Consider the following 14,002-nt stretch of genomic DNA (forward strand, 5'->3'; position numbering starts at 1 on the left):
AAATTTGCACTGATTCTTTAATTTCCATGTAAAATAAGAATGAGTTGAAGTTCTTTTAAGTGCTCTAGTATTCTCATAAAAATAAAAGCCGTTGATAAAGATACCTGAATTTTCAGAGCGTGCAGATCATGGAGTAATTTGCATCAAGTGCAACCCCCTTTTTACATAATGCCACCACCATTGTGCTGACGTCTATCATCGGGTATATTGAGAATAGCTCTGAGAAATATTCTCTCTCTTGAGCACAGAGCTCAGTGGGAACTCTTGTGTTAGTAACATATTGCATGTAAAATCTAAAAATACTATTGGGATTGCTTCTGAAGTTATGAGTAACAGGCTTTCTCTCCAAAGCTTTGAGTTTAAATAGCGAAACAGGTTTATGCGTAAATCGGTTTTAAATATGTGGCATGTCTCATTTCTGTATAGCCAACAAAAGGATTCAGAATATGGATTGCAGCCATTGAATTGCATTCTTAAATGGTTCTGGGTTTTGTATTTCTTTAATTTTTACTTGTTTTTAAAATAGCTATGGTTCAGGTATAATATGTGAGTTCATATTTTGATTTTAGTCCTGTGCTGCCATCTTTCTTCTGATGTTTGGAAGAGACTTTGAGATAAGCAGTCTTTCTGGCATTTTTCTTCCTTTCATGCATGTTTTACAGTTTCAGAAATTTCGAAGATGGTGAAAAAGTGATATTTTTTTATAGAAGATGTGAACTCTATATTTTTGGTTGCTGGAAAATGCTGAATTAAAACTTTTTCCAAAATGTCACATCACTAGGGATCAAATCCAGGAAAACATTATGCTGTTGATTTAAACTCTTGAATATTAATCCACTTCAGAGCTTAAAGGTTTTTTTGGGGTCAGTTGCAATGCATGATGATGCTTTAAGACATTTGTTGAACTTTTAAATATATGAAAATAAAATGCAAATATAAATAAATGTTGGAGCATCTGTTAATTGATTCTGAGTTGACAAAAGATCTTTCCATTGTGGTTGCTTAAACTAGGTAGAATTCTTAGCCTGCATGGTTAGCCATAGACAGATAAATGTGGAGTCAAGTTTAGCTTCTGTTGTCATCTTACCAGTTTTATAGATCCAGCTATGGAAATACAGAAGGAAATGTATCTTTACAAGGAATAACTCAAAACTTACTGAATTTTTAGTCTTCTCTCCTTAATTTGTTCTCACTAGTTTGTCAGAAACAACTTGAGAAATTTACTGTTATACAGAGGCTGAATTCCACAGTAGCAGCTGTAAAATTAACTGTAAAATGAAGGTCATGTTATTTTGCTATGAAGAGCATCAAACCAATTTTGGGACATCCAGTTTCAGGTACTTGCTAAACATTGATCTGAGGTGCATGCATTCTGCATCCAGGCAGAGCATGTGTGGCCTTTGTCCTTCCTTATGTTTCCTTGTATTCCTACACAGGAGCTGCACATTTTCCATTAAGACAGACTGTATGATGAAAGAAGGCAGTCGTACTGGCTTAGAGAGCACAAAGCTAACATGCATTGACATTATGCCTATGTAACTGTCTTCGTTTTTACTAAGTAAACATTATTTACAAGTGGAATGTGTATTTTGTAAAGACGTTTTGCACTGATTTATCTTTCTTAGTGGTAAAGGGTAGAGTAAATGTTTGAGAGGCATGTACCATAGGGTAAATTTCAGCATCTCAGTTGACTTCTCTGTGGTGGTAGTTGAAAGCTCTTGATCTTAGCAATAAATGGTAAGTTTTATTTTGTGACCTAGGAAGACTGTAGTAATTGGAGTTTCTGTAAAATCCTCTAATGATGATGAGCGCAACTTGTAGATTTAAAGAGCTCGTGGTTGTCGGAGAACGTAACTAGGTTAAGTGGTCTGGCCAGGCTTTTGTGACTACTGTGCTGGAGCACTGTGTTTTGGAAGCTTCTTGAGTCTAAAAAGAATCCAGATGCTTTCACTGATGTGAGTGAGTCTTAGGGCAAAGTCCTGGGTATGCACATCCTCTTTCCAATACTTGTTTCCCGGCTTGAGACTATCTAATCCAACTGCTCTACTATTACCAGTATTGCTGGCTTCTAAACCTGGTCTAGTTGCTTATAAATAACTTGGCAGAATTCCAACACCAGTGAGACTTTGATTTGCAGGTTCAGAAACATGAGATGATTGAAGTATAAGAACCTATGTATTGTATATTACAACTATACTTAGCTTTGCAGTCCAAGATAAATGCAGAGCTAGTTTTAAACTTGATGTATGTGTTCCTTGTTCCAGTTTTTTCATGCTAAGAGTTTTCATCTTTAACAATGTACGGCTTCCCCGAAGAGAATGGCAGGCATGGGTATTTTAGGGGCTTCCCATTGCAGTGTTCTTCTGGTTTTAGGTAAGAAGTGTGTGTTATGGCACTGTTACTATGGTAGGTTTGCTACCCAGAGAACTCATGATTTCTGGTTTAATACAACCTGTGTACAGATAAGGTTTTTAGTAACAATTACATATTTACCACGTACATGACAATTGCAGTTGGAATGTAAATTCGATCAACCTAACAGCTATTAAATATGTACAGGATTTATAACAGAAAACATGAATTTAATTTAGCAGACCACTTCTGTCCTGAAAAATAAAATTCATTCAACCTAGTAACCCCAGTACATTTACTGTAACACATAGTTAATGTCTTATATTAGTTCATCAAGCAGGTGGCAGAGTAGGGTGGACAGAAACTGCTTTCTGACAAATTTATAGCTGGAGAACCCGTAGTTGGCACAGATTCATTCTCATATCCAGTTTGAGGTTGGGTTCCCATTGGTAGTACATTATTGACTTCACAATTCTATCTTTTTGTACTTGATGTTTTGATGTGTATCCATTTCCCACAAAAGCGGTGATGTGTCGCTCTGGGAATCTTGTTGCCTTTAAGCCAGTGTTACTGTGAGCTTGATCTAGGGATGACTGTGAGACTGTCTTCTGTGCTGCTCTTTGGAGTTGATGGAATATTGTAAACCTGGTGATATGCTGTAGAAAATGTTGTACTTCAGTTCAACGGCATGTACAGAATCGGAAATCTGAAAAATATGTATTAAAAAAAATGAATTAAGAACTGAAAAAAAAGATAGGAAGCACTTCAGGACTTTATTTCAAAACTTTTTTTAATCTCTGTATTCATAGTTTATCACTTGAATTGTAGTTGTCTAAGAGAAACGTGATAAGTAATTTGATCTACACTTTCATATAGCTTCTTATTTTGGATGTTGAAAAGGCATATCTGTTCAATGCTTCAGAAGCCTGACCTTGAGCTGCATTGAGTATCTGTAACTTGATGGTTAATTTCTAAGGGTCTGGGTCATGTGCTGCTGCCTTTAAAGGTACTGTTGCAGGATTTTCACTCTTGACTCAAGTGTGCAGCATGGGGTGTAACAGAATGAACATTACTAAACAATGGTTAGCACAGAAAGGAAATTAAAGCTGAAGAGATAGTCTGATTCTGCAGCATCAGTGTTCCACCTTTTGAGTGGAACGGGTCAGACCTTTCAGTGACTCAGCTTCAGGAGTGAGAACACTGAGAGACCCTGCCTTTAAAGAACCAGTTCAATGAGGTAACTTTTTAAAAGGCTTTTGAATTGTAAACACCACTTTGAGTTTTCTTTTTACAGTCCCCAAATTATTTTCTATTTCTGTTTCAGAAATTGCACATCAGAAAGCTGGAAAATGAGAGATATCGATACCACTGTGCACTTCCAAGAGGCAGAAGAGCAAACCTTCTTGTTACCAATAGGTATTGAAGGCTTGCTAAGGGCTTGTCTGGGTTTCAGAACTGATTGCTATTCTCTGCATACATACTTTCCTTATTACATTTTCCATAAAGGAAACAAAATCAATTATAAAAAAAAAATCAAGAAGAAAATGGATATGGTAATGATGTCAATTCTAAATACTAATGTAGGAAGACGGTTTAGTCTGAGGTCAGTGGCCCTTTCATCACACTGGAGGGGAATATTCTTTTTTACCTCTTTGTTTTGAATTTTTCAAATTAGCTTGTGATAAGTGTTCGCAGACAAACCAACATTTTGATAATGCACATGTTTACAATGTCGTTAACTAAAGACTACTTTAAATGGAGTCTTAAGGCTTTGTACGAATATGAAAATTGATATTAAACTCATCAGACAATTCTTAGAATGCAAGATGTTACTAGTCTTGGATACACGGTTTAGGAACTGAAAAATTTCTAAATACATTAAGATAATGAAAAGGAACCCATGTATTACGATCTCCACATCCCAAATGTCACCAGTTTCCACCTTGCCTGAATGTGTGAGGCTCATCCGTAATGAGACTGTGGGAGGCATCCCTCAGTGTTTGTTTTATAACAACTAGCACAGCTCAAAATCCGTGCTGCAGCTGAACAAGCTTTTTCAAGATACTGACAGAGTCCTTTAATGATAGTTAGGTGATTTAGTTGTTTGCAGGTTCAGATAAATGTGTGCTTCTCTCCTGATCCCAATTCTCTCCACATGCATAAAAGTTATAGTTTAACTCCATTCAAAACTACTACCTGTTTTTTCTTAGTGTGCTAGCTAGCAACTGCAAACAGTAGCAACTGATCATCTGTCAGTCTAGTAGTAATTGTTTGACTATTTGTCTGTAATTGTCTGGCAGAGGCTGGCTCTGAGGAACTGGTTTGAATTAACTGATGACCCGCTAGTATGCAGTTCCAGTAAAATGTTTGTATTTGTAGGGCTGGGTGGGTTTCAATTAAGTTGACCCACATATATTATGCGATATCAAAGATCTTCTATGAGTCTTAAGAACAAAGTGATTATCTCGGAGTATACATTAAGTGGTTCCACTGTGACTGAGTGAATACTTTTAATCCACACAGAAAATGCCTTCTCAAACAAATATCTTTTCTTCATTTTGTTTTGTTTTTCTGGCAAAGTTCTAGTCCTAGGGAGAAATTGAGTATTAACTTTTTTTCCTCTCAACAGGAGAGTGATATATGTAAAAGAAGTGGAAATCTTAGGCCATTTAACAACAGAATGGGATTACTTATTTGAAGACTTTAAATGCTGTCCCTCCTGCGAAGCAAATATTTTAAAAATATCCGTTTTGGTAAGAAAAGCATGAAAAAAATTTTTATTGACCCTGTTTAGAGGTCCTAACATGTTCTTAACTTATTTGTGGTTCTAACTGTGGGACTGTGAGACAGGATTTACTTAAGATTTCTTGAAAGTATGAATTGGGTTGGACAGAGGCCACATGGAAATCTAATCTGAAGTTGACATTCAGGCCATTTAAGTATCAGATTCTGTATTCTTGTTTTGTGAGTCACCTGAAGTACATTTTTGTTCCTCTCTGCAACAGGATCAAAGGATGTTCCAAAGGAAGGACAGTACAGGTCATGAATGTGTAAAGACAGTTCAGCTTCAGGATGAAACTACAGCAAGGGTATATATTTTTTTTTCTTTCATCATCTTTCCTTATGATATTGTAAAACAGTTGTTGAAACTCAGGATGTAAAAAAAGATGGTAATGTTCAGAGACCCGTTATAGAATAGACTGCTGTGCCTGAGCACAGTTTACCATACTTTCATGATGAAAAATGAGTTTAACCAGGAGAACAATGAGACAAGAGAGTCTAAAGCATTCAAGAGAGCATATGCAACAATAATTTAAGGTTGAAGTTGCATAGACTTATGTTTTGTGTATTAAAACTCATTAAAGGAAAATAACCTAGTACTTCAGGTATTTGAATTAAGTTCATTATAGTCTCCAGGATTCAACATACCTCTGAATTCTGCTACCTCTTCATTATCTCGAGATCACTGTACTAACCCAGTAAGAGTACTTGTGTGAAAAGGTTTCCTTAGATTCCTCTCCCCTCTCATCCTCGCTGCACCTGGGTTTTCATCCATTTATCTCTTAATGTTTGTTCACATTGATGCTGGAGAGGCTGATCTATTTTGGGAGCTTTTGTTCTGTGCCTGGTCGGGTCTCATAGCTAACTCATATAAGCTGAACTAACAATTTTGTATGAATTCCAGAGTACTTCAAGAATAGAAAAATTTACCTAGGAAACCATGCATCTTACTGTAGTTTTGTATCAGAAGATGAGAGGAGGAGTTCTCACTGATAGCAAAAGTGAAACCAATTAGATCCACAGCATCTTGGAAGCACACTTGAAATTGTAGCTCCAGTAAATGGCAAGTCAGCAGCTAGAATCAGAGGCCAAATTGCTTCTATTAAATCGATCAAGCTTTCTAAAAGAATGGCTTAGACTGGGAAGGAAAAAAAAATTGGTATAATTTTGAGGCACTTTTTTTATCTACTGGAAGAATCTGTATTATTTCTTTACTGTCTCTTGTCTAAAGAAAAAGTTCCTTCAGCTTTTTCTTACAGCATGTCTTCCAAATTGCATTTTTGGTTGACTAATTTAAATCCTTTTAGTTCATCTGTATTTTAGTGTCATGACTGAAGCTGGAACATTGTACAAAACATACAGGCCATGCTAGAAGAATATTTCTTTGTGTTTGATTCTTTTTTCTGTTGTTGCCTAACTATATGTGTTCCTTTACTGGTGTTTATGTTGGTATATATGCATTGAAAATATGTTTCTTTGTTCGGAAGTGCAACACTACCCATTTACCTTCCGTGGATGTCTGTTTCTTGAGTTTATTAGTATTACTCTTCATTTTGCCTCTCCCTTCTCTGTATAGATCGCACTTGTAAAAATATACCAATTTGATAGGAAGACACAAAAAAACTATGCTTCACAAGTAATTGTAACTTCTCTAAAGACTTCTGTGGTGCCCTTTGCATGTGCATGAAACAAATGTCTTTAAGATCAGGTTAAGGTTATCCGTAACTTGCTTGTTCTTTCTGTCTCCCCTAAAAAACAAACAAGTGTTTTAGGTTTGTCCTCCTTTAGTCCTCTGAATCTTTCCCCAGCCTCCATGAGTTATCAGAAATCCATAAATGTGTGAAATACTTCAAGAATACCTGATGCGAGGGTTTTTGCCCATGTAGCTTAACTTATTCTTTATCTTAATATTCGTTGCTGTATAAGCGAGTTTTACATTTACTGAAATAATGGATAAAAAAGCCCTCACAAGCATTTCAAACACTTGAGTTTTCACTGAATGCTGGAATGACTTGGGTAAAATCAGACTGACCATCCAAGCTACCCCCGTACGTTTTGTTTTGTTTTTTCCCTGGGCAATTACGTTGACATTAATTTTCTCAGACTAGAGATATATCACTATGTTAATGTTATGTATACACATTCTATGCATAGCGTACAATATGTTTAATGTAAGACAGTTGAGACATGGGGTTTTTTTAACTATTAGATTGTTTGGGTTCAGGACTTAAATAAAAATGGCTAGTTTAGTGCACGGCTTTGTTCAGTTAAGTTGTTTCTAACTTTAGAATTATTGTTAGGTTCTATTTTAATTTATCCTCTTGTGGATTTCAACTAACTATCCAAATTTGAGAGTGCTTTTCATTGTAAATATTTTCAAAAGTGCCTGCTGTCACTTATATCTTCTTTTATTAATTGTGAATGATTCTCTTATCCTTCCAGATAATGATAATGCAAACCTCTTGGTTGTTTGGCCTGAACATAGTCCTCTTCTGAGGCTCTTTACCTCAGACTGAATCTAGTAGTTATAGGCTCTCAATACTTTTCTATCCAGTTTAGAAGAGGGGGAAAAAAATGCTTAATTTGATCTGGTACTAAATTTTCCTCAAAAGATCTTATTCTTATGGCATTGAAACTTTTGCTAAAAATAACATGTAGCAGCAGGAACAGAGGATGTCAAGAGCTGACAGGTACCGATTAATGGATCTAGTATGTTGCAGTACTTGATCAGTATTCTTTAAGAGACCTTTGATCTCATAATATTGAAAGCTCAGCAAAGACAGAAGGAATGCATCCTTACATATGTGTTAGTGAATATTACTTATGTGAAATGGCTATTTAAATGCTAACTGCAGTTTTACAGTGTATGTGTTAATTGTACAGGCTGTAGTTCCCAGTTGTGTAGGCTGACTGGACATGAGTTTAATGCTGGATCCTTAAATGGCCTGACTTTGAAAGCTTCCAGAGTGTATAGTATTGGAAATGCCACTTGCTTATCTGTTTAAAATTAGATCATTTGTATTGGGGTGCTGCCTGAGGAAGGTTTATCTAGTTAAGTGTGAATAACATCATTAATGTTACTGCTTGAAAAATTGGTGTAGATTGACAATATCACTGAAGCTTTTTCTGCATAGAATATTATGCATGTGAATCAGAAGCTATGTATCTAACTTAAGGCTCATAAACTAGCCAGTGCATATGTAGGTTTTAATGTTTGTTGACTTAGCTATTTTTAGTAGCATCTTACAGAAGAAAATTGCAGATTGCATGCTTTAATTTTCTTGTTTTAAATATGTTACTTTACAGAGGATTTGTTGTGCCATTCAGGAAGCCCAGGCAACAAGAAAACAACAAAAGTTGGTGAAGCAAGCATCGTTGCAGTTGAAGAAACCACAAATGCTATCTCGATAATGGCAGGATTTGTCGGGTTTGACCTTTGGTATGCAATTTTATCCCTAAAATTGATTAGAAGCAACATGGAAACATTGTGCAGAAAGTAAAGATAAAATATCTCAAGTCTTCCTTCAAAGTTAGAAGCCATGAACACTTTATGTTAAGAAGCTATGTCTCTTTCTAAAAATATGGATTTCGTTATTCTAAAATATGCATTTAAGTTTAAAAATGACCACCTTTGCTACAATGTTTTCCCACTCTGAAGTTTTCTGCCCTTTTTCATGTCAAGAGTTCCTGTAAATGGATTCTAAAATAAAGTGGTTATCCAATTTGCACTCTAAGCTTATGGTTTACATACAGGTTGTAGTAGTTGAGGTTCCAGTGTTTTGCAAAATAAAGTACTTATGTTACTTATTGAAACTAATTAAAAGCTCCTTCTATTTTAGGCAACATTCTCTTTAAATTAAGAAAGAAGTGTACACAATTTAGCTACTATAATTTCATCCCTGTCTTTTTAGTATTAGCAAATACCGCACTGGAGCAACAAAAGAATGAATAGGTACAGAAGAAATAGGCTATTGTTGTCTAGAAATGCTTACTTTGAAATGTTGTCACTTAGACTGTAAATGAAAATCTGCACTTGAAAAATGGAAAATATTCACCTGCCATGCGTATGTATGTGGTTTTAGTTATATCGCTGTAGCTTAAAGACTTCTCCAGGAGGAACAGCACTCTGGTTTTAGACAGCATTGTACGTCAAAAGTTTAAATCACAGTAATTAGCTTTCCATATTTCAGTGTGTAGTTACTCCACTGGAAGAGTGCCATCTCATTAAGCCAAATGTCACTTATGATATAGTATTTTTGTTGCAATTTCTCTTCCTGAAGATGGTTAGCATTCCGATTAGAAAGATGTTTAAGCACATTTAAAGTATATGGCTGGTTCTTAATGGTATGAATAATCCCACAAACTTCATTGAGACAAGTTCCATTCTTAACACTAGGCTTACACATAAGTAACTGTCTGGGTTTTGGACTATATGAGCAAACAGATTTTAGTTTAGTGATTAGTAAACTAAGAGCTCTTGCTCTCAGTCTTTGGCTCTCAAATAAGATGTAAAGTGTCCTTGCAAATACTTACTTGTGAAAATTTGCTCTTTCCAACTTATTTCACCTGGAAAAAATGATTTCTGTTTTTTTATTTTATCTACTAGATAATAGCTATAGATACAAACTTAATGAATAAAAATGGAATATTTTTGCATAGATCTGTTGAGTAAGTGGAGCAACCGTGAGAACTGGGCCTGGATTTTTAAACTCTCTTTATACTTAAGAAGTGGTGGATTCTATAAATGTACTCTTAACCTGTACCTATGATCTCACCAAAATTACAAAGCTTAAGATATTTGAAAGTAAGCTGCCGAGCACAGAACTTTCAGACAGCATCTGCAGATGTGATTTTATTGCTATTGTATGCTCATGGCTATTAATCTGGTTTGCTATGATGGAAGCAATAATTCTGTGATATCACCTGTTTTCTAGAAAGCTCTGCTCAAGCATCAACTAAATTAGCTAAGTTGTATGTATTTCAAGCCCATGTTTAAAAAAAAAATAAATTTTTATATGCAATTATTTGTGCTATGATTTTTAAATGTTGTTGCTTCTAAGATACTTTATATGCTGTTGGTTTGCCACATGTCAGTGGCATTATATGGAAAAAATTATTGGAGTACTAGCATACTGCAGAAGCGCTTTCTACAGCCCAGCGTTCCTTCAGCTTTGTGTCTGGCATGTAAGGGATAGTTGTGTGTGTGCGGATAGTTGTGTGTGTGCTGCCTCTAAATTCATGGTTGGAAATAGATTTCACTTCAGTGCACTCTCAGTGCATGTTTAGATGCTATCATGGGCCTTTTTTTGAGGTGGAGAGTTGGAGCTTAAAACAGTTCTGACAGCACATTTCTGACTCCAGTCTTCTGCTTGATTCAGTTCTGTACTTCCTCATTCTTATTTGTAAACTTTCTGGCTTGAATTGTAAATGGTAGATATTTTATGTTCTCACTTTATATGTGATTAGGTATAATGAAATAGCTTCCTATTTAAAATAGTCTGAAGAGGCAGTAGATTTCTACAGAACAATTTTTTTCTTTTGAAATGCATGTCTTTGCAGTTTGGGTTGCTAGCTGAATTAGAACTGGTAGATGGCACTAAAACTTCGCGCTGAAGAAGTAATGAATGACCTTCTTTACCACTTGGATCAAGCTCTCAAGAGGATGTGGGAGAGATCATTTGCGAAGGAGTTCTATTTCTTGCTTAAATGAAGATAGGTGTTCAGGACCAGTAGGTTTCCGATGTTTGTCCTGTGCTTTCGTCAGGTGTTCCATGCCGTTTTACCATGAGTTCTTCTGTCTTCTGATTTGTTTTTATTCAGCCTTTTTCATCGCTGCACTCTCTCCAGCTGCAAATGCCATTGGCTGTACCTAGGCTTTGCTCTCTGGCTTTGACAACCTTCTTTTCCTGTTCCCTTTCTGCCCTTTTCCTTAAGCTAGTGCATCTTCTTGAAGTGCTGGCTGAGGGAGTTAAGAGACAAGGAAGGTCTCTTGTCTAGTCCCTAAGTATGTCCAGCATAAGAACAACTGCAGAACTAAATCCTGTTTAGGTGATCTGTAGGAATGAGGCGTTGTTGGGGTAGGGTGCGTTTTCAGACAATCTTTAGTGATGAATTTCACACAGGTGCTGCTTTTTTTTTTTTTTTAAACTGTCTGGCAACGAATTGATTTCCCCATACCCTTAAGATTTTATGTTTCTATGAAGCTCTAGAGCCTCAGTATTGCTGAGCGTACAAGTTGGCTGAATTGTTGAGATCTTCCTAGACCTTTCCTTACAATGACCTCCCAGAAGTTTTTGCTGTCTCAAAAGCCAAGTTTTACTGAATAAAAGACATGAAATACTAGCTTGTTAATTAGAACTCCAAGCATTTAGGTTGGGCCTGGGTCTTTGCTTTGCTTCAGTTATTCCATTGCTTTCTGGCTCATCACAGGTTTCTCTTGCACTTCAGAAGCAATTTTTTTTTTTTTTTTTTTTTTTTTAAAAAAAAAACAAGGCCTGGATGGGTGTTTGGTCCTTGCAACTTTATACTATTCACCATCATGTTTAACCATTTTCTCAACGCTTGCAGAGTCTGGCAGAATTTTTTGTTTATTATAGATGCTGAATAGGGAGTGTTTTGGTAGTAAGAGATTCAGTAGTTTCAGAGGAGATTAATTGTGAAGTTGAAGGAGGGGAAAAAATAAGTAATTCAGCCTAATGACCCAGGCATCAGTATTTTTATTTCATTCCTGGCAGTAAATATGCTTTTGTTGTAGTTGAGTAACACAGCAATTACACTAGGTATATCCTAATCTTGGTCTTTGGTTGACAACAAGGATTACTTATGTAAGGGGATCTTGGGTCAATCAGAATATTTAAAAATAAAAAGCATTTAATTTCAAAAGTGAAAACTGACTTGTGAAACCTTTTCAAAGTAGCTAGCATCTGTTTGACAAAATAATTCTTTCAACAGCTTATAAAGTCACATTTGTTCAAACGTGAGTGTGAAGACTTAATTTGAAGTAGATGCCAGTGGACTGACCACTTCAAGAGAAATCTTAATATAAGAAACAGTGGAGGGATTTGAGAATCAACATATACAACTTCAGGTTCGACTGGAAAAATCAAAGCTTTAGTCTTTCTATTAAAACTTCCTGGACAAAGGTATGCTTTTGAGGGAGAGGGCAGTTATCGGTTAAACAGATGATGCCACACAGTACATGAAGGGCAGATTGAAGGAAAAAAATCATTAGACATCTCAATGTAAAATAAAATTTGTTCCAAATATATGAATATTGTTCAGCTTACTACTGATCCTAATGCAATTCCCTTCCTTGGATTATGGATCTCATTTGCATAATCACTAAGTAACAATGATGCAAATACACAGATCTCCAGACTAGCATTTATTATTTCTGTGTTGCAATTTGCTCCTGTTTTGGAGTTTTCAAGATGTTTGTCAGCAACTAAGACGGTAGCTTAATCTAGTCACCTGACTTGTCCAAAAGAGAAAAGCTTAAGTATGAAAGGAGAAATAGCTATAAAAAGGAAAGAGTTGACCTGTCAAAAGGAACGTGTGAATTTAAAACTTGACTCAGTTCATTGTATCCTCACTTTTCCTTCAGCTCAGCAAGTAAACTTCTACATTGAAATTATTTTTTATTATTTGTTAGTTATTTTAGCATAAGAATGTTCATTGTCTGTCCTGATCTAGTCTTCAGATTGTATAGGAGCTGAGAGGTGAGGGAGGTGGGAGGAACCCTGTAATATTGGCATGGTAGGTTGGGAGCGAAGGAAAGTGAAGGCAGGATGGTGATAAATCTGTGAAATGGCTAACTCGTTAGAGGTAAAAAAATTGGTAAAAAAGCTAATCTGATACATTGAAATCCTGCTACAAATGCCTTTTGCATCAGTAACTGGAAAAGTACCTCATCTAGTTATGAAGACAAACCGTGCTACTTGAAAACAATAACTGTGTTGAATTTTAACAAGGAAAAGAAATTTTTGTTTGGATTTTGTTAGGGAGGCCGAGAGCAATTCGCAGACACTTACTGGAGTCAGCAGATGTAACTCTGAACATCCTTGTTACTGGTAATATGACAACACTCAAATTCCAGTGTTCATCTTGTGTGTGTGTCCACATTGTTTCTAGACTCTGCTGTTTATCAAAGGTAAGCACAGTAAGGATGTATAATTCTGAAAAATGCTTGTCCAAAACAGAGACTTAAAAAATAGGGAAGCTGCTTTTTCACTGTATAATGTAGTGTACTTCTAGGGGTTTGAAACATTTCCCCATCAAGTATGCCATAAATTCTTCTCATATATTATCAAAGCTTTATAGGTAAATCACTGAGCTGTGCAGGTCCTAGTCTCTGCTCTGATAAATGTGGCCCTGAATCTGCCCTTGACTTAGGTGATGTATGAGGACTATATTGTGCTTATAAAGCTTCCTCTTGTGTTTATTGTTGTCTTCACCTCTGACCGTGCTTTCCATTTCCCTGCTGGAAAGAAATTTACTGTTAGCTTTTAAAGAGCTATGATATTGGGCTAAGATGTTCTTCAGGAGTCCAAAGACTTATGCAACTGATCCCGTAGGATTGTTGCAGGTTGATTACCAGTAAAAGCACCATCAGTGCTTAGATCAGTAACTTATACTTAAGCAACCCAGCTTTAGACCTCATCCTGTCTTGAAAGGTATATAATCAAATAACAAGAGAAAATGAAAGTTTACTATAATGACATTCTGACAAAGATATTGGGGAGCAATTGTACAATTGTTTTTAAATTAGAATAGTATCAGTAGGCTTGTCACAGGAACAGTCCTGGAGAAACTTTTCTTTTAAATTTAAATCCCAGTTAGCTAACTTTTTTTTTCTGTACACTTAAGACAT

The 14,002-nt window shown here is 36.0% G+C and overlaps 1 protein-coding gene across 5 annotated transcripts in view; it reads left to right on the top strand.

The window, feature by feature from the left end:
• The window catches only part of VPS13C (vacuolar protein sorting 13 homolog C), a 98,180-nt gene extending 88,023 nt beyond the window's left edge, over window positions 1-10,157 (top strand). For 3 of the 5 annotated variants that reach the window (XM_075765043.1, XM_075765042.1, XM_075765044.1), the window contains 4 exons: window positions 3,677-3,768; window positions 4,982-5,105; window positions 5,358-5,441; window positions 8,440-10,157. In XM_075765043.1, the coding sequence (XP_075621158.1) occupies window positions 3,677-3,768; window positions 4,982-5,105; window positions 5,358-5,441; window positions 8,440-8,544 (405 nt within the window). In that variant the 3' untranslated portion in view covers window positions 8,545-10,157. Of the gene's footprint in view, window positions 1-3,676; window positions 3,769-4,981; window positions 5,106-5,357; window positions 5,442-8,439 lie in introns of those variants that run through there. The other 2 variants (XM_075765045.1, XR_012837516.1) reach the window with 2 other exon arrangements.
• The last annotated feature ends 3,845 nt before the right edge of the window (window positions 10,158-14,002 follow it).

This window comes from Balearica regulorum, chromosome 12 (assembly GCF_011004875.1).
Source record: "Balearica regulorum gibbericeps isolate bBalReg1 chromosome 12, bBalReg1.pri, whole genome shotgun sequence".
Taxonomy (NCBI): Eukaryota; Metazoa; Chordata; class Aves; order Gruiformes; family Gruidae; genus Balearica; species Balearica regulorum.